The sequence below is a fragment of the Ambystoma mexicanum genome, chromosome 6p (assembly GCF_040938575.1).
Source record: "Ambystoma mexicanum isolate Mex_15411 chromosome 6p, UKY_AmexF1_1, whole genome shotgun sequence".
Classification (NCBI taxonomy): Eukaryota; Metazoa; Chordata; class Amphibia; order Caudata; family Ambystomatidae; genus Ambystoma; species Ambystoma mexicanum.
The window spans coordinates 943337528-943362667 of NC_090935.1; the positions used below are offsets into that span (position 1 = coordinate 943337528).

General features: G+C 45.3%; 1 protein-coding gene across 3 annotated transcripts in view; it reads left to right on the forward strand.

The window, feature by feature from the left end:
* TNFAIP8 (TNF alpha induced protein 8) overlaps window positions 1-24461 on the forward strand; it is a 662149-nt gene extending 637688 nt beyond the window's left edge. For all 3 annotated transcript variants that reach the window (XM_069625563.1, XM_069625562.1, XM_069625561.1), the window contains exon 2: window positions 22829-24461. In XM_069625563.1, coding sequence (XP_069481664.1) covers window positions 22829-23394 — 566 coding nt within the window. In that variant the 3' untranslated portion in view covers window positions 23395-24461. The remainder of the gene's footprint in view (window positions 1-22828) is intronic.
* Window positions 24462-25140: the final 679 nt, after the last annotated feature.

Below are 25140 nucleotides of genomic sequence, written 5' to 3' on the forward strand. Positions count from 1 at the left end.
AAACCCTACGGCCTGTCATGGGTTCAGGGGAGGCACCCATCCACCCCTGAATCCCGAACTGCCCTCCTATTTCCCAAATCCAAAAACATCCTATACACACACGTGCTACACACGCACACGCGCACAGGCATATTCTCTCCGCTCCCCCAATCCTTACCTCTGCCTCGTCTGTGCAGTAACTGCGCATGCGGTGTTCCCTGACAGGCCGCCGTTCGGTGAAGGCAGCCTGTCGAGGAAATGGATGCGATGAAAGTGGGCACATTCCACCAGGGAGCTTGCAGCTTTTTCAGGGAGAGGAGGTAGAAGAGAGATAGCAGCACAATGTGATGCGAGTAGTGTCACCATGTAAGGCTTTGCACTGAACAGCGCCAGCGGGCCCATGAGAAGCAAGCTTCTCTTTCCTTAAGTGCGGTGTTGCACCAGGTCACATTTTGCACCAGTTGCCATTACACTTTGTAGCAGCGCCTTTCTGTACAGGAGCAATTCATGCCAAACTGCTTGCGCATTGCACAACAGCACAGGACCAGTGAAATGTGTTAGTAATGAAACCTTGATCACAGTGCAAGATGTTCCTCGAAGTGTCCTGGATGTGCTCTCGGGGTTTTATTTATTTATGTAATGTCGGTGATGCAGGAGGATTCTGCGTTATAATCTTAAGTGCATTTAGGCGGGTGTTACTTCAACTTTTCTTCAAAATTGCACTGATGCAAAAACGCATTGCTGCACTATATATTCTCACCAATGGAATGTTTTCTCCAATAGAAGTGTTATTGCAAACATGCCCTGTATTTTTGCAAAGTATATCAAAAACTGGCCCTAGTTTCCACATTAAATTATATGATCTCTACCTTCGATGACCCACTTGGCGAGTTTCGGGCGATGTTCGCAACCATTGGCTGCATGAAGGACACATTCATTGACCTCCACATTGATCAGAACAATTTACCTCAGAACCATAAAACACCCAAGTGTCCCATTTTCCATGCAGGCCAGAGTGGAAGATATATTGGCATCCTTGAGGGGGGGGGGGCGGGGGAGAAGGGGAGGGGGAGCTAGCATCAATGGAAAGGTGTGGTGCCCTACCTCATGGCTGTTAGACCATGATGGTCCGGAGAATAGCATCCTCATCTGTTTAGACATGCACTGGTCCAACCGTGCAAACATGGGATGAACCATCACACCCACATTAATCTACCTGTTTGCAGATCTGACAACAACCATCTCTTGCCACCAGTTTAAACGGTACACGAAGGCCTAATCAGTAACATGGTCCTCCATGCACAAAGACCTTCAAAGGGATCTGAACCTGAACCTTGACACGTCCTACTTGGCGGATGTGCACCCAGGGCACAATATGCTGTGTCTAGGTGGACTGGAAGGTGGTCTCGACATCAGAGATGACATCTTTGTATACTTTCACACTGTGGTGGTGCCCCTGTCATGGTTGTAAAGTACCCTGCAACAGCTACTCGACTGCAGCCTCGCACTACCCAGGGAGTTCAAGAAACTGCTAGAGTTCTTATCCTGTTTGTTAAGCTGTAATGGTTTCAAAGAAAGTTGGATTTCAACTAAATTCCTTTGGTGTAGTCTATAAAAAAGGGAAAAGCGTTCTCGCCATGGCTGTCTACTGTAGATTCCAAATCAACCTTCACAGATCCACAATTCAATCTCACCAAAAACACAGCAGAGTGAGAATGGACTGTCACCAAGAGGATCCCAGAAGAGCAATGCTACGCTCATTGCAGGCATCACAGTGGCATACTTTATCATCATAAAGTGCACACATATCCTGCTCAAAGTTTGCATGTGTGGATCTGTGCTGCCTTTCGTGCTGGCTGACAAGTTTAGCAAATCTGACATTGTCGCATGCACCAGTCAGATTCTTGCATCTAAAGAACTGTGTAGCGGTGGGGTTCTATAGCAGTCACCCCAATTACCAGCAGACACACTCTGGCCCATCAAAGACTCCCTGCCGCAAGAACGGAAGACTCAACCATGGGGCAAAGTTTACTGTCTGTATTATCTAACGATAGGGATTACACTAGGAACACATTAATTCTCCATGGTTCTCATATTCTGAGCATGTGTCACCTCGTTTTATCCAGGTGGGACGTCACAAAACCAAGCTCTGTCCCCGAAACCTATCGGGCATTCACATTGGTCTGTTTTGGCGAACTAGGTATGTTATATAGCGGTTAGTTCTACTATTGGATAGCCATATCTGGTGGCTCCTCCTGGGACCACCTCTGCATGTTTCAATCTGCAATGTTGCAGGGTCGCAGGGAGACCATTGGCTTCTGCAACATAATATATTTTCACGTAAAAGGTGACTCTGGATTGGGGAAAGTGGATTCTCCCAGCCCTGAGACCCTGGATGATTACCATGCTGAATTTACCTTCTCAAGGTAATGAGAATGAACATTGAGGGGCCCTGTGTTTTCTCTAATGTTGCCACCTCTGATCGCCTGAGCTTGGGAGAGTGCATTCAGTTGGCATTTTGTGAGCAACACTTGTATCTTTCCACCTCTGATTTGGTGGGAACAGCTTCTCTCCGTCCACCTTGATTGAATGGCCATTGTCCTGTTCTGCTGGGTCTCGTGTGTTGAGACACGAGATGGAGCTCTCTTGACTGTAATTGAGGATGTTATTCTGAATTTCTCGCAGGTAGCTTATGTTCTTGGTAACCAGGAACTTTCCATCTCTGCTCGTCCTTGGCTGGCTGCATCATTTCTGCTTGCCTCTGGCTGCAGCGATCATACCACCCATTCCATGTACTCAAAGCTTGTCTCCCCTTCCTCATTCTTTTCAGTGGGCCTTTATCTTACATGTTGTCCTTATGGCTTTTCCATGTTAGCGGCAGTCAAGCATGTGCAAGCTTGGTATATGTATACTTTGGCGTCTTGCGGTTCAACTTTGGTAAAGAGTGTGAATATATATATATATATATATATATATATATATATATATATATATATATATATACAGATATGTCTATCTGTCTGTCATCTACCTGTGTGAGTCATAACTACGTGTTTCGTGTCTATATTCAATAAGCTAGTGCCTGTTTGTGTAACTTTGTGAACGGATGGCTATGCACTTCATGTCTAAGTGCGGCTATGTCGTGATATTAGTGAAGACGTCATTGATTTCTTGATTTGCGATCAATCAATTTGTTCGATTGATGGCATCTCCATTTCCTCCAGATGACTTACTGGGCATGGCCTGACTGGCTGTCTGAGAGAGTAGCGTTTCTCACATGGCAATGAAGGGCCTAAGAGTGGGGTGCATCTGTCGTGTCTGTCTTCGGGCTGAGTCGTGTGGGGATCATGCGAGCCATACTTGAAACCTCTGTCTTCAGATCAATGATCCTCGCAGAGTAAGACACCATTGCAGTGTTGTTGGGAGAGATCAAACACTCCCTCCTATACACTTGCAGAAGAGGTTCAAGGCAGTCGTGGATGACAAGCCACTTGTCCCTATTTTTCAAAGCACCGCCCCTCCACCGTCAACCTGGGATGAATATTAGATTCTTCAACTCCAAGAATGAAACCTTGAACTCGTATACCCAGGCGCTGATATCCCAGTGGTCTTTCAGTCCCACCATCCAAGACACGCCAACCCCGAGGTCCCAGTAGACGGATGGAAAAAAGCACATATGCACATGGTCATAGAACTAGAGCTTGCCAACACAATACACCCGGCCCGAAGTCCAAGAAGATGAGTGCTTGCAGACCATTTTAGCTGTGCTTGAGTCAGGTTGGTGAATAACCCTGCTTTATCAACAACATAACCACACTCCTGAAGTCAAAGCAGTCCTTGCAAGGAGCTGTGACCATCAAACGAAGAAGTGCTGCTGAGAAGGATGCAAGATATCCCTTTCTCTGCCTCCCAGATTAGGATAGTGTTGCAAGCATCTGAGTCTCATCGCTGCCATACTAGCTCGCAAAGGACTCCAAGGCCTGGTCCAACACCCAAGCACAGTTGTGGTTTCTCAGAACTCACCAAATGTTGCTGTGCATCATCAGCACTGGCTTACTGTGCCAGGTAGACCGCTCTGCAAATAGTGCCACATCTGCTCTCAGGACAAGGGGTGCCGGCCAAGGGAGAGCATAGCTGACTTTTGTTTCCTGCCCGGTGGTACATGGGTTTTATAATTCATGGATTTTTACTTGCGGTACATGTTGATAGATGCAGTGGGATCCATGAGTGAGTCCCTACAACCCAAGGCATCATTAAGATGCTGAGAAAGACAAAGCACCAGCTTTCAAGGGAGAGATTTCCAAACTGTGGACTGGCTTGGGTGCAAATACACCTGGATCACCCCTGCTGACCTAAAGCCATCAAGGCCAATGAAAGATTAATGAGCACCCTAGGCCAAATCATCTGCATTGCAAAGGAGCGGTGTTGAAGCTAGAGCTGTACAGATTCCAAGGAAATTACAGAAAAAACTCCACACTTAGACGTTTGCACCCCTCCCCAGCCTTCTTTGGCCAGCTCCTTGCTTGAACCATATTGCCACACAGCCTCTCGACCAGCAGCAAGCCGTAAAATGAAGGAAAAGCTAGGATTATCAAATGCCACACCTATTGGAAGTCCACCCAACTACTCTCAAAACCAGGTGCTAATATTGAACAGGCATCCTCAAAGGAAGGCAAGCTCCTACATCAAGACAACTTCACGGACTGTCGCACAAATAGAAGTCACCATTGTGACTGTCGAGACCCCCTGGGAATCCATGGCACACTACTTAAGTCATTTCACAAAGCTGAAAGGGCTTACCTGGACGCACTTCCGCCCCCTCCCCCCCCAGTTCCCCCTGAATCACTAGCAAGCTCCAGCAGTTATGTCATCACAGCCACTGGTGATACTATCGAGAGACAGCCCATATCTTTCAGTGGAAAATTTCCTGACACTGCGACTGTCTAGTAATCTCGCTTAGTGCTTAATCCTCAGTTTCTGAGATGCAGAAACAGGGATCAAGGAGCCATCTGCGACGCTGTCTTGCCATTCCTCAGGCTGAAGACTATGGACAGAAGCGAAAGGTGATAACATCCAATCGTTCTGTTCAGTTATCCAAGGTATCTTGTCCTGAGTATCTTACCACATTGAATGGGGATTGTGGTTTTGGCCCTTTAAGAATTAGTCATGACTTTTCATGAATAACTCTCAATTAAAGGAGCCTCAGTCAGCACGTGTGCCAGAACGGCAGCAAACTCCATGAATGGCACTTCTGTCTCTGTATCTCATTATTGGTCATGCAGGCGGATGCCGTGTGATCACGGCCCTGCTACCCTGGCCTGCAGATTGACGCTGTGGGACCACGGTTCTGCAGCCCTCCTGATCTGGGGCCCTCCAGATCAGAATGTCACCTGGATGGCTCAAGGTCACTGTCAAGCTGTGTGTTCACAGCCCAGTTGCAAGCCCGGGAGCCCCCAGTAACTGATGTCAGCTGTATGACCGCGACAACCGTAAGTGTATTCTAGGTGCCTCCAACAATCATCTGACTGACACGTGTACCCACGAGCCAGCCCACATCAATGGCAACTGGCATCTGCCGTGTAACCACAGCAACTGGGGAGACTACTGGGTCCCCCCAGCACTGGTTGGGCTGGCCCCTGTACCCACGAGCCAGCCCGCAACAATGGTAACAGGATAGTATGCTGGGTGCTCCCAGAACTGATCAGTGCTCGCCCTCCAACAGGGGTGTTAATGTGTGGAGGGCCATGTTTAGTGGCTCCCACGAGTCCCACCAGAACACACTTGCATTCACGCTCCAGCCAAGGTCTATAATGATTTAGGGCCTGATTCATGGAAGTGTTTTATAATGGCACAATCCCATAGGAAAACGTTCCGTGAATCAGGCCCTTGATGTCTGCCAATAAAAAGCACCTACCTACAGTCGGATGTGCCTCTGTCCTACGCCAACCTACAGGAGCACAATACATAACATAGTGTGCAGAAAACGAAAGTATGTCACTCGCCATTTAAAAAAAATAAAGGTTTGTATACATCCCCCATTTTGCAACTGGTGCACCGTGTGGCTGTTATGCAAGTGGTGCATGCACCCTGTGGCTGTTTTGCTGGTGGTGTATGCACCCTGTGGCTGTTTTGCTGGTGGTGCATGCACCCTGTGGCTGTTTTGCTGGTGGTGCATGCACCCTGTGGCTGTTTTGCTGGTGGTGCATGCACACTGTGGCTGTTTTGCTAGTGGTGCGTGCACACTGTGGCTGTTTTGCTAGTGGTGCGTGCACCCTGCGGCTGTTTTGCTAGTGGCGCATGCACCCTGCGACTGTTTTGCTAGTGGCGCATGCACCCTGCGACTGTTTTGCTAGTGGTGATTGCATCCTGTGGCTGCTTTGGAAATGGCGCACCCTTCGGCGGTTCGGTTGCTCTGTCTGCACTGTCATTTCCTGTAGGGTTACAACTGAACGAAGTGAAACTGCTGTGTTCTGCTGTTTAATGGAGCGTACAGGCTTCAAAGTTTCGAAATAAGGTTACATTTTTGAGGGGCCTCCGACAAAAAGGGCAACGTTTTTAGGGTGTCCACTTTTACAAATATGTTCACTACTGTCATCTTGTGCTGCGTTTAATCTTTGCCACTACAGCTGCTGCTATCGTCGTGGTTTTTAATCTGAAGCACTAATCTCACTGAAGACAAACCCGAGTCCTTGCAGCTGCTCAACACGCATTGCATTTGCGGGTGTCTTTCAAAGTGGTCTCCTATCCGTGACCTTTGTGCTGCATTAAAACGTATCCTTTCCTTGCACTCCGATTGCTTCTCTGGTTTCCAAGAAGTGGTTGCTTTCAAAGTTCTGCAGTGTTTTCAGAGGATAAGCCCCTTGGGGACAAATGTGCCAACTTCAGAAAGTTTATGTTGAACAGTCCCTCCTGGGCTGGGACACCCGAGTAAAACATGCCTCCTAATGCGAGTTATTATTATTTACGTAATGAAAACACAACCACTAGTGAATTATGTAGCATCGTTTGTACCCAGGGCTTTAAGTGGGATAAGAAATCGAGGGGGGGGGGGCTCATTTGGGGGCGTGGCTTGTGGGAGGGGCGTGGCCTAACAAGTACGCAAATCGTAGGGTATACACACAAATATATATAAATGTTATATATTTGTGTGCGTACCTTACTGTGGTTTGTGTACTTTGCAAGCCATCTTTTATAAACGTAGAAATATGTAACATATTTCTAAGTTTATAAAAGATGGCTTGCAAAGTACACAAACCACAGTAAGGTACGCACACAAATATATAACGTTTATATATATATTTGTGTGCATACCCTACGGTTTGCCTAGTTTTCAGGCCATCTTTTTTAAACATTTCAGGTTTATAAAAGATGGCTTTGAAAGGACACATTTCACGCCATCTTTTATAAAGCTTTGACTACGGACAAAATTGTCCGCCGGCAAAGCTTTATAAAAGATGGCTTGAAATGTGTACTTTCAAAGCCATCTTTTATAAACCTCGAAATATGTCGAGGAATCCCCAGGTTCGCCGAGGATTAAAGACACCTCGGCGACCTGGGAAAACAAAGGGACAGTAACTGCCTCTGGTGACCTCTCGCGTGAGGGGTCACCAAAGGCAGTTACTATGACTGACGGAAGTGGCAGCCAGTCACAAGCGTCGCTGTGGCTGGCTGCCACTTCTGTCAGCTCGCCTGACTTCATTGCAGGCGCGTCATCCCGTCAATGTTGCGGTAGGACGGGGCCCCGGCAGGGCCCTGGCTCAGTCCCACTTTTTGGAGACTGCCGGGGCCCGGGCCTGGCAGGCCCCAGCCCACTTTAAACACTCTTTGTACCCAACACACAACAGTGATATGTCTACCCACCACCATGCTGATTGTAGTGCTTAAAATGACTAGTTTACTGTCCACGCAATCTGTAGGCTGTAGCCTCTGTTGCATAGATGTTAATGTTAAAAGATATTTGTACGCGCACTGTCACCACTGGAGTGGTCCCCTGGCGCTCTGGTGGCTCTGAAAAGGGAGGGGTGGCGGTGAGTTTGTGGGAATAAGCTTGAACAGTGCAAGAGAGCAGTGATGTGCTGTTGGCGGCCTCAGCCCGAAAGTCCGTTGGCTGGGCTTTGAGCGTTTTAAGGTCGGTAGCCGGCGTGTGTTGTTGTGCGAGTCTGTTTGCTTTGTTTTGTTGTTGCACTGTAGTGAAGTTTGTGCGGATTGTGGTAGGCTTTTGGTTGTGTTTGGTTAGAGTTTGAGAGGTGTATGCAGAGGGGTGAAAATTGTTAGTGGAATGGTTAATTGGCATTGCTGTCTGGAGACGAGGCGTTAAAACTTCTGTATTCTCTTCGGATGGGGTGCGTGAGCATCTCTGCGTCTCTGTCCGGATCTGGGGCTGATGCATTCATGCGAGTAGTTTGAGACAAATCACAAAGGACAGCATTGTTTCAGGCACAAGAAAGCGATAGAAGTGGCGTATGTGTGCATATTGTATTATGTTTTGTCATGTTATTGCATTTTACATTGCACCAAGAGCCCTTGAAGATGGAAAAGGGTGAGCTGAGGGGCCTCCATGAAGACCGGCATAGATATGTGTGTATTGCACACACTTGCATCTTAAAAAACTGGGCATTAAAATGTGTGCTACTGGTGGTAGATATTTAATTAATCATAACATTGGAGAGTAGTAATGGAGCTTCTGCAGTACCGTAAGTGGGCCAGGGCTAGCCGGTGGGGCCAACCCCCGACGGTCTCTAAAAGCTACCTCTGAGCCTGGGTACTGGAGGGGCTCCCTCAGTCCCCATAAAAAAATAACCACAAATATTGCATTAAGAGACTGAAAGCACGCACATGAGACTTACACTGGTTTATAATGTTAATGTTAGAGGTATTTGTACCGCGCACTGTCACCAACAGAATTGGTCCCCCAGGCGCTCTAAACAAGCTGTCAAAGAAATACATGCAGGGGAACAAGTTGTATTCCACTCGGGAAGGACAGCAGACACTATGCACCCAAAGGCTGAGGCTGTGCAAATTAGCATTTATGGTTTGCAGACAGTTTACTATCACAAATTAAATGAGCAGCAGTGATATTGGGCCTCAGTACGACCCTGGCGCTAAGGGGTTAATGGTGCCGTTCACCCCTTAGCGCCTAATTATGAGGTCTCTTTGCGGCTCCAGACCTTAACGGCTAGTCTGGACCAGACGTTAAAGTAGGGACCCGCAAAGGGACCTTGAAGGTAATTACGGTACCGCAATTTGCGGTACCGTAATTACTACCTTCCCCATTCCCATTGAGCCCTATGTGGCAAAAATGGGAATGGGGAAGGGCCAATGGTGCATGGGGAATTACCGCCCCGCCAACCTTGGAATGGGGTGGTTATTCCCCATTGCACCATGGCGGACTCGTTACAATACCGGCAGCAACCATGGTGCGAATAGCGCCATTGGTTACCGCCGGTGTTGTAATGAGGGCCATTGGGTGTTATGTGACCAGGAAGCGTTGCAGGCTTGAGTCAATGTCACAAATCTATATTTATCAAATGTAGACGTTTGCGGTCCTTATGTTCTCAAAATGGTATTTAATTTTATGCAAGGCAGCCAGGACTCCACATTGGTGCTATTTGTCACCTCCCTTTATCATAGTTGACATATTTCCAGAATGAGGGTGATTTACTCACTGATTGATTTGTTTATATACTGAGTGGGAAAGTGAATTATTTATAGATGACAATTTATTTCCCAACTGCGGCAGAGAGATGTACTTGAGTATGAAGATTGTGTGCAAATAATACCACTTGAGACAATGTTGAGTGGCCCAAAATACATGTTTGCTGTGTCTCGTGATATATTGCTTGTGGCATGTGGTCCTAAACCACCTGCACCTAGCCCCTTTTGGCTATGCCCAGCATCCTTTACACCACACCCAGCACTTTGGCCATATCCTCTCGTTAGCCCTCCCACAATTCCTCAGTTTGTTAACCCACTTAAAGAACTATGATTCAGTTTACTACTTATTGTTAATAATATATTAATTTCCCAATTGATAGTCTGTTTGTCCAGGGGAATGATTTAGCCCAGGTGCACTGGGGAGGGCATTTATGGGGTTAATAGCAAGGAACTCTTTAAACCTGGAAAACCGACCCACCATGGCCTAAGACATAGCCTTGTGCTGCCTGGAAGTGGTCCAGGTTAGTAGTCAGTCCCCTTTGTAGTCCATTCCCCAACATTGAGTTGGTGACCCGACTCTAAATCTATATATTATGGCTAGATAACTTTGCTTTGTTCTGAAAAGCTATATCTCATGTATATGCGTACTGTCGCGGCGGAAATTAAATCCCAAAGAGATTTCTGTAATTGCATATCTAAGCGTATGGGAAAAGAAGGGAAACGTAGACTGCGTTGTTCTCCCTGCAGCGACCCATATGTCAGGGGTGGCCCTCTCCGAAGTTGCTCCTTACAGAATGAGGAACTATGCCCAGAAACTTTGCAGGAAAATATTAGTGCAGTGGGGTCTACATGTCTGAGGGGACCCTTGCGAGAATTGCCTAACCAGCCCGTAGACTAGGAACAAAGACACGTGTGTGAAATGCATTGGGCAAACCCGTGGGATTTTATCTGAATCGCAGGAAGCCCAGCCCCACCGGAAGCTAGTGAAACAGAAGAAGGCATTTCAGTCAGCGGTACAGAAACTTGCAAAGCTGCAGAGGAGTCACTATGCATCAAAGCTAAGCTAAACAAGAAGGCAGTATTTCTACCTTAAACCAGGATTTATCGAGCCTCCGGAAACCATAGACCACCAGCTGAGGCAAAAGGCTGATTAAAATAGTGATCCTATGAAAAGGTTCTACACAGAAGAGGATGTAAAAATAGCCAATGGGTGCAAAACCAAAATAGGGCTGGGAGAGCAAAGCATTATATAATGCCACAGTAGGCAGTTCTCCAGGAGGCAGGGAGCTACAAGGACACTGAGATCAGGCTGTGGACTCGAGGGAAGAAGAGATGTAGGGACTGGCCTTGCTTACAAAGGCTGGTGGAGCTTCACTGGTAAAGCTTGGCAACCTTACAAAGCATTTGGTGCTTAAAGAGCGGGCAGACTGAGAAACTGGGCGGCCTTAGACTCCAACCAAGCCTGGGACAGTTGAACGTTGAGCTGAGCACTACATCCCTTAAAAGTGACCTGGGGTCTTAGAGATTGTGACAAATCGAGGGGGTTGGCGATATACAGGACCTCACAGGGAGAGACTCCCCTTTTGGGGACAAGGACTCCCGTTCCCTTGAGGAACTCCCTGAAACCCTTCCTTGTGGGCCATCAGTAGCAGCCAGGATTCAGAGACCTCCATTAGAACAAGCCCACTGTTTGTAATTGTAACATTACACCACACATTTAACTTAAATAAATGTTTGATGAAAATACTGAGAAAGAGAGGTGGGTGAGTAATGTCAGTCGCTCGATGTTATGGAAGCCAACCAAACTGGAATGATCATGAATGAATGAATGAATGAAGGAAGAGAGAATGCTCAGCGGAAAGAGAAAAAGGGGCTTTGATGCTCCGCTGGGGACGGCCTAGAGAGTTAACATAAAAAGGGCAGAAGGACTAGGAGAAGGGTATTTGGAATCAGCCAAGACATGGAAGCTGCTGAGAACAGTGCAATCCTCTGTCGGGAGGATATGACCTGTGCGTGTAACTGGAAGGCACAGAGAGAGCGCAGAGCTGAGCCGTGCAGAGGAAGAGAACCTGGAGCAAAGGAGAACCAGGAAAGCACTGACGTGACCAGTAGAAGGTGCACTGTTAAGTCCCAAAACAACACAAAGACCGTTTCTGCACTGACCTCGCCGGGCCAGGAACCGTTCTGACTTTTAAGTGTCATCATGATTCTGGAGAAAGACCTGGCTAGCCTATGAACAAGAAGGTAACTGGAGAGACAGAAGACCCGGGAGGGGATACGGGGACCAAGGAGACACACAGCCTACTCGTCCCAGTGACAGGACAAGTGTGAAATAATATTGCAAAATTCAGATATCGGAGGTACAAGTTTCCATGTAGGTTTATTTTGATAGTGTGGTAAAGAAAGACCCTCTTGCAGGAGGGGCCAGCAAGATAATGACAGTTCAACTGTCATTCTTATCACAAGTCACGGGTCAGTGCAAAAGGATGACTCGTGCTGAGAACTCAACGCGAGTCTCCTCGACCACCAGTATAGAACATACAATCCCCATTATTGATGGCATATGAAATACATATCTCAATTTTGGTGGTAAAATTATAAGACACAACAGTAACATAACACAAAATGAGCTAAACACAGAATACATGGATGTAAGATAGATAAACAGTGCAAAAGGTAATGCGAGGATCCCTGGAAGAAAAACAGATAATTTATACATTTCGTAATCATCACATTTCACAGGTCTCTTCCTTCTGCGACATGTGGTGGTATTTCCACTATGCTGGCCTTCCCCCATTGTTACTCCTTTCAACACAAGTGGGTTGGTGATGACAGTTAGTAATAACATCACTGGATAATCCACTCTGATCACCAGGGATAAGCACATGGTCCAAATCACATCTATTCTCGTTTTCCTCTTGCAAGGGAGTCCTTATACCATTCATCCCCCAAACCACTGTGGGTGATGTTACCATCCCATGCTTCAGGGTATTTCATGACTGCCACTAGGCTCATGCTCCATCGTTTACGATCACTGGTCACCACGTGTTTCTGACCCACTTTAATGACTACAATCGGGTCAAAGTATTGCGAACATCCTTTGGGTTCTCTAAATGGCCTTTCTTATCCTTGCAGTGTCACCCACTTTTAGTTCTTGCTCCCTACCCTTCTCCTGACACTCTTGTTGATTCATTAACCAATCCGGAAAAATATCCGAACCCGTATCTCTGCCTCATCATACAGAATGGAGATATGCCTGTTAATACATGTGGTGTGTCGTGATGTGCCATCAACATGTCTTCATGTATCCCTTTTTTCCATTCCAACCCACTAGCCAAAGACCATTGTAAAGATTCTTTGATTATGCGATTTGTGCGTTCCACTAGTCCATTTGCTCTACGATTGTACAAAGCTGTACAGTGGTTTTCAATTCCATGAAGTATTGTCTCATTTCATTAGATACTAAGTGAACACTTATAGGGGTGGTGGGGGGGCCAGGCAGGCCGAGCCGTGCTGGGAGCCTGAAGGTGCGAACTCGTGGAAGGCCTAACTCTTTCCCTTAGCCTAATCAAGAACGCCAGGTCCACACAAAAGGCAAGGTACTACTGAGGTTTATTATAGCCAGTAAACCACAGGGATCACATGTGTGAAGGAAAGTTCATGCATCTCTCAGAGAACTGTGGCTCGCGGGCCAGTTTTGATGACCTGTGACAACACAATTGGTGTCAGTCTCTGGAACTTTCCCCCAAAACCTACCTCCACTCGGGATAGGTCGCCGAGTGGTAGGTCCCATATAGGAGCCCATAGAGACATGATGTTACTGGACCAGGCTGTGTCCGGTGTTATGCTTGGACCATCCCTGAAAACTGTTACTTAGAAAATGTTACAGTGAGCAGGACCCATGATTGGCCAGTGACCCCCGACATCCACCCCTGGGTTTCTTAATTTTGAATGGCTGACCCGCGAGCCCCCAAGCCTGGGACAACCGCTGTTTGCAGCCCAATGGCCACCTGTGAACAAAACATGTGCAATTATGTGTCCGCAAGGTGCAACTATGTGTCTGCATCATAACTGTGTGAGCGATAGCTGCCCTGAGAGCGTTCTGTTTCCCAACGCAGAACTGTGATGCGCATGCATCAACTTTTTTGCAGCCATGGGCTGGTTGGTGAGACAGGTTGCTCTTCTCAGCCACCAAATCTTGGCAGCTACTCCGCTGGATAGAGTTTGCATGGTGTATGATGACTAATAACTGTACAGTTCCCAGCAATAACCTGCCCAAAATGTCTGCCTCTGTCACAGTTCTATAAAATGAGGATAGTCTCCAGGTATTAAAATAGTTCACTATGGGCACCAACACTAGATCCCAGCTATCTTCAGGCAGGAGTACCACCCACTGTCACTTCCAGATGGTGCTGGGAAAGTCCCTCCTCAATGAAAATCACCCGGGATGCCACTGCTAACCACCCCCGTCTGTTACTCCAGACTTTACCTTAGATTCTGCGTATTCTGCTTTCCAATGTGTAAGACCAATAGATAGTGATGGGCACCTCCTTGTTTTCACCATAAATGTCACTCCGACATATCTTCCTTCCTGATTAGCTTAATGTGACATGTCCACGAATTAACTGGACACGTGTGAGAAAAAAGAATAATTTTTCTTCCTTTTTTCACCGCAGGGGGAGCTGTGTGTTAGAATGAGACCACTCCGGTAAGTAACAATATATATCTTGTATATATCCCCGTGGAGACGCGGCCTTCCGACTTTCCCCCACGACATACTGTTGCTGTACTACCATTTGCTGTCCCGCTTCACTGTCTGCTGCTTCCCACTGATGGGCTCACCTCTGCTGATCACCGCCTGCGCCAACTGTGCTATGGTGATGAGGTGCCCGGGTTGCAACCCAGAAGGTGTATAGGCCGCTGCGGGTGGACGGCTGACTGCCGGGTCTTCCTCCTGTTCTCTCACATCCTCGTCGCCATTGAAGTGATATCGAAGAATTCAGATAACGGAGGTACAAGTTTCCATGTAGGTTTATTGTGGTAAAGAAAGACCCTCTTGCATAAGGGGCCAGCAAGATAATGACAGTTGAACTGTCATTTGTATCGCACTTCATAGTTGGTGCGCGAGGATAACTCGGCGCGAGTCATCTCGGGCACCAGTATACAACAAAGTGCTTACATACCAGTGAGAATAACTACCGTATTCAGCCTACTCTTTCAGTGATAGGACCGTTGCTCATAATAGTGGGAACATTTGCAACATTCATCCTACTCGTCCCAGTGAAAGAGCAAGTGCACATAAGTGAGAATAACCCTGAGACTCAGTTTACTCTTCTCAGTGGTGGGTCTAATAACGATAAGCAGGAAAATCAGTCAAACCTGTCTCGCTCAGTACAACAAGTTAGGAACTGAACCGAGGAGCAAAGATAATTGATTGCACTGCTGTATTTGGGTCTCCAGTTAAAGGGTCGAAAGCAAAAGGGTCGAAGGCAAAAGGGTCGAGTGCATTCGACCGAAAACCAAAGGATCGAATTTAAAAAAAATAAAAATATATATATTTTTTTTTTTTGTGGTTTTTTTTTTGCTCTAATGTAGCTTTAAAAGGGTGTATTTACCCCCAAAAACAGGGGTTGGGGGGGGGAAACCCCCTACCCCCCAAAAAAAGTGATCCTTTTTTTTCGATCGAATTGCCTCGACCCTTTTTGTCATTCGACCCTTTGACCTATAACCCTGTATTTGCTCTAGGTAGAAGGGTAGTTTGTCAGAACAAGATGAATGTGATGAGACATGTTCATTATGTAGAAATAAGGAACAAAAAGAATACAGAGCAGAGACGCCTCAAGAAAACCTAGTACAAGGGCATACAATTCCAAACACAACGAAGAAATGAAGTCTAATCCAAGAAGGAAGGACATCAGAAAGGTGGCAAAGTGCCTGAGAGGAACTGTACAAATTAGTCCAAGCAATAGCCAAGAACTATTTAAGAACCAACTACTTTGGCTGAGGAAAGCCTATCCAGGAGAAGGGAGTCCTTCTCTGGGACGATGTGGTGTTTTTTAGTGGTAGGCTAAGGATAGATTAGCTTTGAGACAGGGGACATATTGTTTACTTTTTTGACTTCACTACTGAAGACGAGCACCCTAGTTAGCCTTGTTAGGTGGGGAAACCCATAGAATAGGGCTTATTCTTATAATGTAACTAAACTACTTTATTATGATGAAAACGGGTTTGCCTCCTTCTGCTCAGGAGACCAGTATTGCACATAGAAAGAATGGAGAGGGAATCCTGAAATGTGTAGTTCAATATCTCCTGACACCTTCTACTTAGTTTGTTCCTAGACTGGAACATCCTTTTCTGTTGATGATAAACCCCTGAGTACAATAGGCATGTATCTCCTTTCCCCTCCTGATCGAAGTAGAAGCATTGGGAGCCTGCGAGGGATCATTCCTTTGGAATACGTGGACGACCGCAGGTCCAGTGGGAGAATTGTAGCTACAGTACTCTGAATACCTGGACACCTTATAGTTTAACCCTTCTCCACACCTTTTCTTTAGATAGTTCCAAGATGCAAACAGTCTTTAGTTCAACCTCATCCTGACATGATGTAAAGTGTTGGAACTCGCACGTTTTTGGCGGTACTTTATGAACCCCTGGCTGTGCTCTTCCACAAGGCTCTTGAGCTATAAGCATCTGGCCAGAGGGTGGGGTGTTCGGTTTGAGCACTTATTTTAACCTTCACATGCTTGAAAATCATTGGCGAGAATGTTAGCACAAAAAAAACCTAACAAGATGGCGTGATGGGTCAGGATTGGCGCCCCTGTTCGATTTCTAAAATGAGAAGGCGGGAACTGTGGGAGAGGAACACTGGCCGGGAATCAGTAGTTGGTGGTGGGAGTCTGCACTGAGAAACAGAGAAGTGAAAGGTAAGTCAAAGCTGTAATCATTGGAGTGAGCCTGTAGGTGAGCAGGGGCTCAAAGAGTGGCAGACAACGCTGGCATCTGTTGAATCGCAGCAAAACAACTTCTCACAATTGTGGGCAATTAACATTAATTTGTACTCACAATTCGCGGTTCTTAACTGGTTGAAACACGGCTGTAAATCTACAGAGGTTGCTAATATGAGGTTCCTGACTGGTTGAGACTCGCTGTTAATCTGCAGAGGGTGCTAATGTGTTCCCACTTTATTCAATTGGTAATTAGGCAAGTGTTTTGCCATGAACTCGGTCCCTCTTATGCCGAAGTCGGTCTGTTTTTGTGAATCACATGCATGTCTCTGGGAAAGTGAGGGTTTGCGGAAGTTGCACATCTAATGAATGGATTTGTTTGTGAGACAGGCAGCAGGCTGCATGCGTTATGTATGGGAATACGTGTAAATTGAACAAACTGTACTTTCCACATTTACGATTTATACATTTGTGAATTTGCCACTTAGTTTATTGGGTTAATCTTTACTTCGATTCCCAGAATTCGGTCAAGTGCCTTTAACACCAAAAGAAAAGTGAAATATTGCTAATATTGTTTTCATTGATGAAACCAATAGAGAAACACTTAAGCACGAGAAGCATCCCAAGAAAACTGGGCTTCTATATCTGGGCAGGGGTCGAAGTGCAAGAAAAGAAGTAGTGGAACTATGTCCCAGGTAGGCCTGTCCCCGCTTCCCACAAACCCCATCACCACGCCCCTCCCACGCGCAACACAAGCCCCTAAACAACGCATCTGCTCTTTAAGGGAATGCTCTCTGCAGTGCACTAAAGTGCAAGTTCAAACTTCTTCTTACACTTTTATTTTAAAAGTAAATCATTCCAGAATGGTTTCTTTTTCAAATTAATATAAAGGAAAAGTAAACACATTTTTATTTTTTTAGAGGAGCACCGCCCCCTCCCGCTTCGACCACTGAGACAAAGGCAGGACAAGGAACTTGCATACAACAAAACCAGACGGACAGGGTAGCGGTTGGCGAGCATTTAATGAGCATTGAACTCCCGAAAACTGGCCTCTTCACTGCCTAGTCTTACCATGAGATACGAACCCTGATCCACCGCGGCTGGGTCCACATGCGCCCACACGATCAAAAACGTCACCCCTCTGCCTTCAGACTATCTCGGCTGCACCTGAATTTTTTTTTTTTTTATCTTGCCCTCCTCCCGACCTATCTAACCATTTTCATCTTCCCCCCCCCCCACAGACTACAATCTGGATATTCCTGGCGGGGGCACAGCGCACCCACTTCTAGACCAGCCTCAGGGCCTTGCGACCACTACGTTGGTGATTTGATATAGCCTAACATCTTCGTATCATAACATAGTCTCCAGAGTTCACTTGTCTTCTCTCTGCAATGGCACCACTGCTTCTCTTCTAGTTTTTTTTAAAACTAGATCCCACCTAGCAGGATGGGGTGCGGGGGGCGGGGCAGGAGGGGAAGGGGTGCAGGGATAGAGTGAGTATTATTGTCACCCCCATAAACATTTTCCTCTCAGCCCTCAGAAAATGTATCATTAACACCTTGAAAATGGCCCCATTTCTTAAGCTGTCAGTACAAGTGCAAAATGTTTGCACCTTTTTAAACCCCCAAAATGCACCCAGTATTTCCAGTACAGTGCAACTTTAAGAAATTTCACAGCGCTCTTGCTCTCATTCTAGCCTCTGGACCAGGCAACCACGGTTCAAATGCCAGCCCCACGAAGGCACAGCAGCACATTGATTTTGGGTTTACTGCACAAAAACACCCCAACTCGCTTGTTGTGGAAATGGTTGCTTTAATGTGACCGGCCAAAGCTCACAAATAACCGCTAACCTGGCTCCCTGGCCTTACAGACTAACACAAAATGTTTTAACAACCAAACCAATTTAATAATTAAACACTTTCAGTTCCCCCCCAACAATGAAATAATAAAATCTGTTCCCCTTCCTCCCTACCTAGCCTGTGGTCCTTACCATCTTCTCAAGACGTCCCGCTTTCTCCCCGGGGCCATGCCCCTCCATCTTCAATGCCTGTTCCCCCGGGGAAGCCCGTTTGTGCAAACAGCACCACCCCCATGATTTCCCGTGCTATTCCCCCATTGTGCTTCACTCCCCCCTCATCTAAAGGTGCCACGCCCCCGGCAACACATAAATGCTTGCCCTAACCGTCGCCTGCTCCCGAACCTTCGCTACCCCCTTAAATACCCTTGTGGGCGCACTATGCGCAGGCCAGCTCGTTGGCCTGTGCAGCGCCCAAAATACCCCAGGACCCCCTTCCCAGGATTGGGTGCCGGATCTGAGATCCAGGGGAGGGGGTGCATTTTCTGACGGATCTAGGAAGATTTTGCCCAATGAGGCACTGTTTACTGGTAGATATTTCCATGTGTTCGCTCTCCATTTTATTATACTATCCGGTATGAGATCTCTTCATGCAGAAAACTACCTACTGGCCTCTTGCACCGGGTACCCTGATATATTGGTGAGAGGGGATAGCTCAGGTGCAACGTGCTTCTCTTGGAAGCAAGACAACGCAGCGCAACACGGGTCCCAATCCCGCGCTTAGAAGCCTATCTCTGTATTAAGCGCGTTTTAAAGGAACAATTATACCACGCCCCTATCATCTGTTGCGCGTTTAAGCTGCTCTGTACTGCACGTGTGCGCGTTTAGAAATCAAACAAAACAAGCAATACTTGCAAATCAGACATTGCAGTGGCAAAGTGGAATGGTTGCGGCAGCATGGGCACAGAGGCCAAGCTGTTCCCTTGAGCCGGCAAGGCGTGTGTTATTCCAGGTAACAGTCTAAAGATTTAAATGCAGCTGGGGCTGGCCAGAGTAAAAGTCATATCTTCAGTCAAAGGCTCTTGAAATTAGACAAGATAAGTCATGTGTGATTAAGAATTTATATGTTTGACCTATCCAGCAAAATGGAACGAAAAAATCCTACTCAAAAAGTGTGCTAAGCACTGATTTTACAACTTTCAGTTGATTAAGTTCAAATCCCACGTGGTTTTGAAGCCAGTGGGTTTTGTGGTTTCGAGTCCCACGATTGTAAAGACGAGTAGTGGCAGCGCTGCCATCTGAATATCAACATGCAAAGCTAGGGCACACCAGCGCTTTGCAGCTATTAGATATGGGCACCCATTTCTCTTCCCTTATGTTACCCCATGAACAAACACTCTAGTGTGAATTAGAGACCGGAAATGACGCGGAACAGAGCAGGCCACGTTCCCTGCCTTGCCCCCTTGCAAGCTGCTGCCGCACTTAGATTGCATCTTCGCCATTGGCAATGGTGGCTCCAGAAACCCTGCCTGCTAATAAATGTGCTTTATGGTCTTAGGAACCCACTCCCAGTCTGGGGACAGCATTGGGGGGGTTTTCAGTCCACCGTTCATCTTTACGGTTCCATTTCTTCAGATCTCAAAGTATGTAGTTGGTTCAGCCTCGCATACATTTGTACATTTTGCATGAAATATATACAATGGGATTAATTACACGGAACAATTTACAGTTGTGATAAAGTATTTTACATGAAGACATATAACAGGTTCTGGTGGTAATTAGGCTTCTTTAGTAATAAACCATGCTTTGACATTCTTTCGGAATTGATAGTAGGATGGTTCTACTCTAAGGCTGGGTGGGAGGGCATTACAAGTTCTTGCTGCTAGCACCAGGAAGCTTCTACCGCCTGCCTTTTGGAGCTTAAACCTTGGTATAATGAGACAGTTGGATTGTGCTGATCTGGTCAGTAGTGTAGTGTTTGAATTTGTCACAGAGCAACATAGGGGCTTGATTGTTCAGACATTTGTATGTAAGTGCGATGGTTTTGAATTTAATTCTTTGGTTGTGTATCAATGAGGGAAGACAGCAAATCTACAATGGAGCCAAGGTAAGTACATACATAAATGGAGTGTTTCCACATGAAGTCAATAAGCTAGGATAATACTCGCCTCCATACCTTTTTATGGGATCGGAACTTATTGTGTTCTGTGGCAGGACACGGAGGCAAATTCTATTCTTGTCTGAAACGTTATACCATTAAAGCAGCTCAGACCACCTGAGTAAAACCGAATGATGTAAAGGCAGACTCTCCTCAACAGTGGCTGCCTCCAGGGTGCACGGCAGCTTAGCACCCATGCCAACAGCTATGGAGGCTCCGGGATCTCTAACAGAATGCCCTGACTCACCTCCCTCTGCCACCTGTCTACCGTCTGGGTTCAGAAAGCCTGAAAAGTCTTGGCAGAGCAATAAACGGTTGCTGCCTCTTCCCAGGGTGGGAAGGTTTGGGAATTGCTTTATATCCGTGCAGGCAAGGCCACTTGCAAAGGCCGCATTGGCCCCGGAACCCGGTTTGCTCACCATTCGTATGTCATCCTTGATGCACCTGGAAATTATAATGAAAAGCCCCCTAAGAGGAATATTAGAAAGCCCTCACATTTAGGATTCTTTTGCAGGCTTTCAAACATAGTCGTGGCCAGCTTACCAAGGGTACAACACAGTAATTGGCAATGCTGAACAAGCCAGCTATTCTGATCCGCACACATCAATACATCAAGTGCATATAATCACGCTAAAAGCAGTACAATATAAAAACTGCACACAACGAACAGTACAATTTAAGCACATTGGGGCAACAAAGATATGCTTAACTTGCTGGAAGCCGAAAAGGAGGAGTGGGTGTACCTACTGAAGAGGGGAGGTCGTGGACAGATGTTCACTGCAAGAAAAGTCTACGGGTTTTTACAAGGTTTTCTGTCAAAAGTAGTTTGCAAATTCAACATTTCTATAAAGTAGTCTTTTTTTGGGATTATTTGGCAAATTCATGTTGTACCTACTCGTTGTAGCTTACTCGTGTTCTCCACTACAATACCAGTGCAATGATGGCTACGTTTAATGCCAGTAGACTATTTTTGTTTACTTTTAATTTGTCTTCTTTAGTTCAAGTTACGCGTTGAAGGGCAACATGGCGGGTGACACACATGAACTTGTGAAAATATCTAGTAAGAAAATATTAAGATATGAATAACTCCACAGGTGGAAAGATGGTTCATGATCATAGCTTTTTGGCAAAAGAAACGCGTTTAGATTATTTCTGAATACAACATGATTGGCAGAAAAAGATTGTCCCCTCTCACTCTCCCCCCCCCCGTTTTGCTAATTGAACTTTAGGTAGGAGTTGGTTTACATCTGAGGACCAAAGGGAGAGATGTGCAGCATAGTGGTTGGATTTTCTTTATTACAAAGAGGGAGCTTTATGCTGAAGGGTTGTTGTGCACTGGGCAGAGGGCTTGAAGCCAGTCCAGTTGTAAGAGTGCATCAGAGGTGTGTGTGTGTGTCTCTATATATTGTAACAGTATCCAATACATGTGTCTCCCTACATACTATGTTGGGTACAACTGTGACTTTGGAGTGTTTGTGTGAAACTGTGGGACTGTTGTAGTTGGGGAGATGGCACATCCAGAAAAAGCTGAATTGAAAAAGGTATTTATAGGCAAACTTTGAGATGATCAAAAATAAAGGGAAATGTATACATTATGCTTCCAATGTAACCACCACTAGTGCTTTATGCCTCCTTCAGAAGTGTTAAGAATCTGCTGACAGCGATGTACTTCCTCCATAGTGGCAGATTACACTCCCAATTACAGTACTTTCTAACGCTTTCTTCATACAAATTTTCTTGCAGAAAATATTGTGGCGTGTAAATACGGCGTAACAGTGTGTGTGGCTGTGCTACATTTCGTACCCACAGGTACACTGGATAGTAAACCACTTCTAGTGGAGCCTTATGTTTAGTCCCTGCTGAGTCCTGAGAGTTTTTATAATGAACTGTATGCTTACTTTACCAAACACAAATCACTTTTTATTCACAACTCCAAATGAATGGAGGAAAATGCTAGCTGGTGCCCTGGTCCTTCGGCTAATGTTTTCCCTTGATTTTCATCTTAAACATATTCATATGCACCATTTGTTTCTATAACAAATGTTTGTGTGTGTTAGGGTCACAAAGGATAAGAACGTACTAACAGTGTGATCATAATTTATGGTAGAGTATAATAAGCCCCTAACAATGGTATGTTTTTAAAATATTCCAGAATTAAATGTTAAGTTGTATACAACAAGCTTAAAACAATTAGCAATGATACTGTACTCTTTTGTCAGATCATGCAATTTGCGCCTTGATGATAAAATTGTCTTTTTAAAACCAGCTCACAATGAATTGTCTTGCATTGTCTTTCAGTGGCCACAGATGTCTTCAATTCAAAATACTTGGCCATGCAGGTCCAGAAGAAGATCCTCGGCAAGATGGCTTCGAAGTCGATAGCAACCACCCTGATTGATGACACAAGCAGCTATGTCCTGGATGAGCTCTATCGAGTGACCAAAGAGTTCACTCAAAGCAAGAAGGAAGCTGAAAAGATCACCAAGAATCTCATCAAAGTCATCATCAAGCTTGCCGTTCTCCATAGGAACAATCAATTCAATCAGGAAGAGCTAGACCTTCTAGAGTCGTTCAAGAGGAAGGTCCACCAGCTTGCAATGACGGTGGTCAGTTTCCATCAGGTGGATTTTACCTTCGACCGAAATGTTTTGTCCAAACTGTTAAATGAGTGCAGGGATATGCTACATGACATCATCCAGCGCCATCTGACTGCAAAATCCCATGGTCGCGTGGATCATGTGTTTGACCACTTTTCTGATTGTGAGTTCTTGGCAGCTTTGTACAACCCCTTTGGAACTTACAAGCCCCACCTGCAGAGACTCAGTGAGGGTGTAAACAAAATGCTGGATGAGGACAACATTTAGGCACGCAACATGTTCTAGATTGCCATTGCAATATTTGTATACATGAACACTGCTGATTTAAGAAGGCATAAGGGACCTTTCAGAAATATCAATTTTCCTAAAGAAAAACTGTCGCCAGACTTATTCCACCTGATGTCCCATTCTGAATGGAATTGTACAACGATGCTTTTGAGTCATTTGCTTAATAACAAACCTATTACAGTGGAAACATGAATCGAGAACATGGCTCTTTCAGACAATACTTGCAGTCTCAAAAGATAAATTAAATTTAAAGCCAGATAATATAAAGATGAATCTTAGTCTTGTTTATAGAAAACTATTTATAACCTTTGAAATTGCCATTTTTCGCAACATACTTTGCTGCAACATAGTGATAGGACATGCTATATTTTATATTTGGTACACTTAAAACAAAACTAGAAAAAAAAAGTTTGATACCTTTTTTATATTTTCATTTTATTCTGCTATTCCCGACAGGACATTCCAGGTTATTTTTATGTGACGGTTATTCCATATTCCAGTGATTAAAACCAGTTTTCATTTACATAATTTCAAGTGCCCTTGTACACCGCAGCTGAGCAGTGTTGGAATCTAGGTTTAACCAATGATTTGCAGTATTGGTGCATGCCTTAGGAAGGTGATATCCACACTGTAAAATGCAAAAGCTTTTCATAAGATCAACTCTAATGTCTTAATTGTATTTGGCATATTCAACTTGGCAAAATGAATATACAACAATGTAAAGAGTTACAGTTCAAGACAACATGCCAAAACAAACCGGTCTATATTGTGCATTCAGAACCTTGAAGTCCTTATCTTCTGTTTGGGAACATTTTTTTTCAACATATATTGTGTGCTAGCTGTGTAAGTGAAGAGTTATTTATTCCTCTGCCCCCACCCCATTGAAGAAAAAACATTTAATTTCCTTTCAAGTTTACATGTCAGGATTTCTGATAAAGTTGGAAGAAGGCTACAGACAACAATGCACAACTTTTTAAATGATTTGATTTCCAGGTTCTGTTCTTTATTTTCTCTTACAAGTAAACCAAATTATTTTTTGCACTCAATATGCTGTATGATTGCGTCTTACTTTTTTTGTGTTTTCCTTTTTTTGTGTGTGTAGTAATTGCTTCATCATTGATTAATTGTTAAGGCGCTATAAGGCTTTTTTAGATTGTGGAGGAAGACCGGTTAAGTCAGCGGCATTGCAGCACGCTATCCTGTGCTTGGGAGGAACAATTTTTCCGAAACGCAGGGAGAAAATATTTGGTAATTGCGGTCTTGCGCTCTTTTAGTGCAGTACTTTTTCTAATGATGTCTCATCAGCCTTCAATCCTGCATCAAGATACAAAACACAGATGACCCTGAGTTCTGTGTGGGTATGTCTGAGGGCAATCCTAATCAAAATGCAAACGTCTAGAAGTGTTTTTTATCGGGTTTCATCAGTACTACCACAGAGAACAGTTTAGAATCGTCATTAAAAATAGCAGTGCTATCATTTTTCCACCCAGTCCCCATATAATTCCCATAAACATATTCCCCAGGGGAACCTACCAGCAAACCTTATCTACATTACTAAAAATGCTGTTTTCCGAATACCTTGAATGGCAAAATATGGTTGAAATGCTTGCATAATTCTCAGACATTTATACAGGCCCAGGGAAGAAGGAAGCATGGGGAAAGGAAAGACGTTGGGCTAGGCGAATATATTAACTTATTCCTATCTATTCCTAGTTATGGATGATA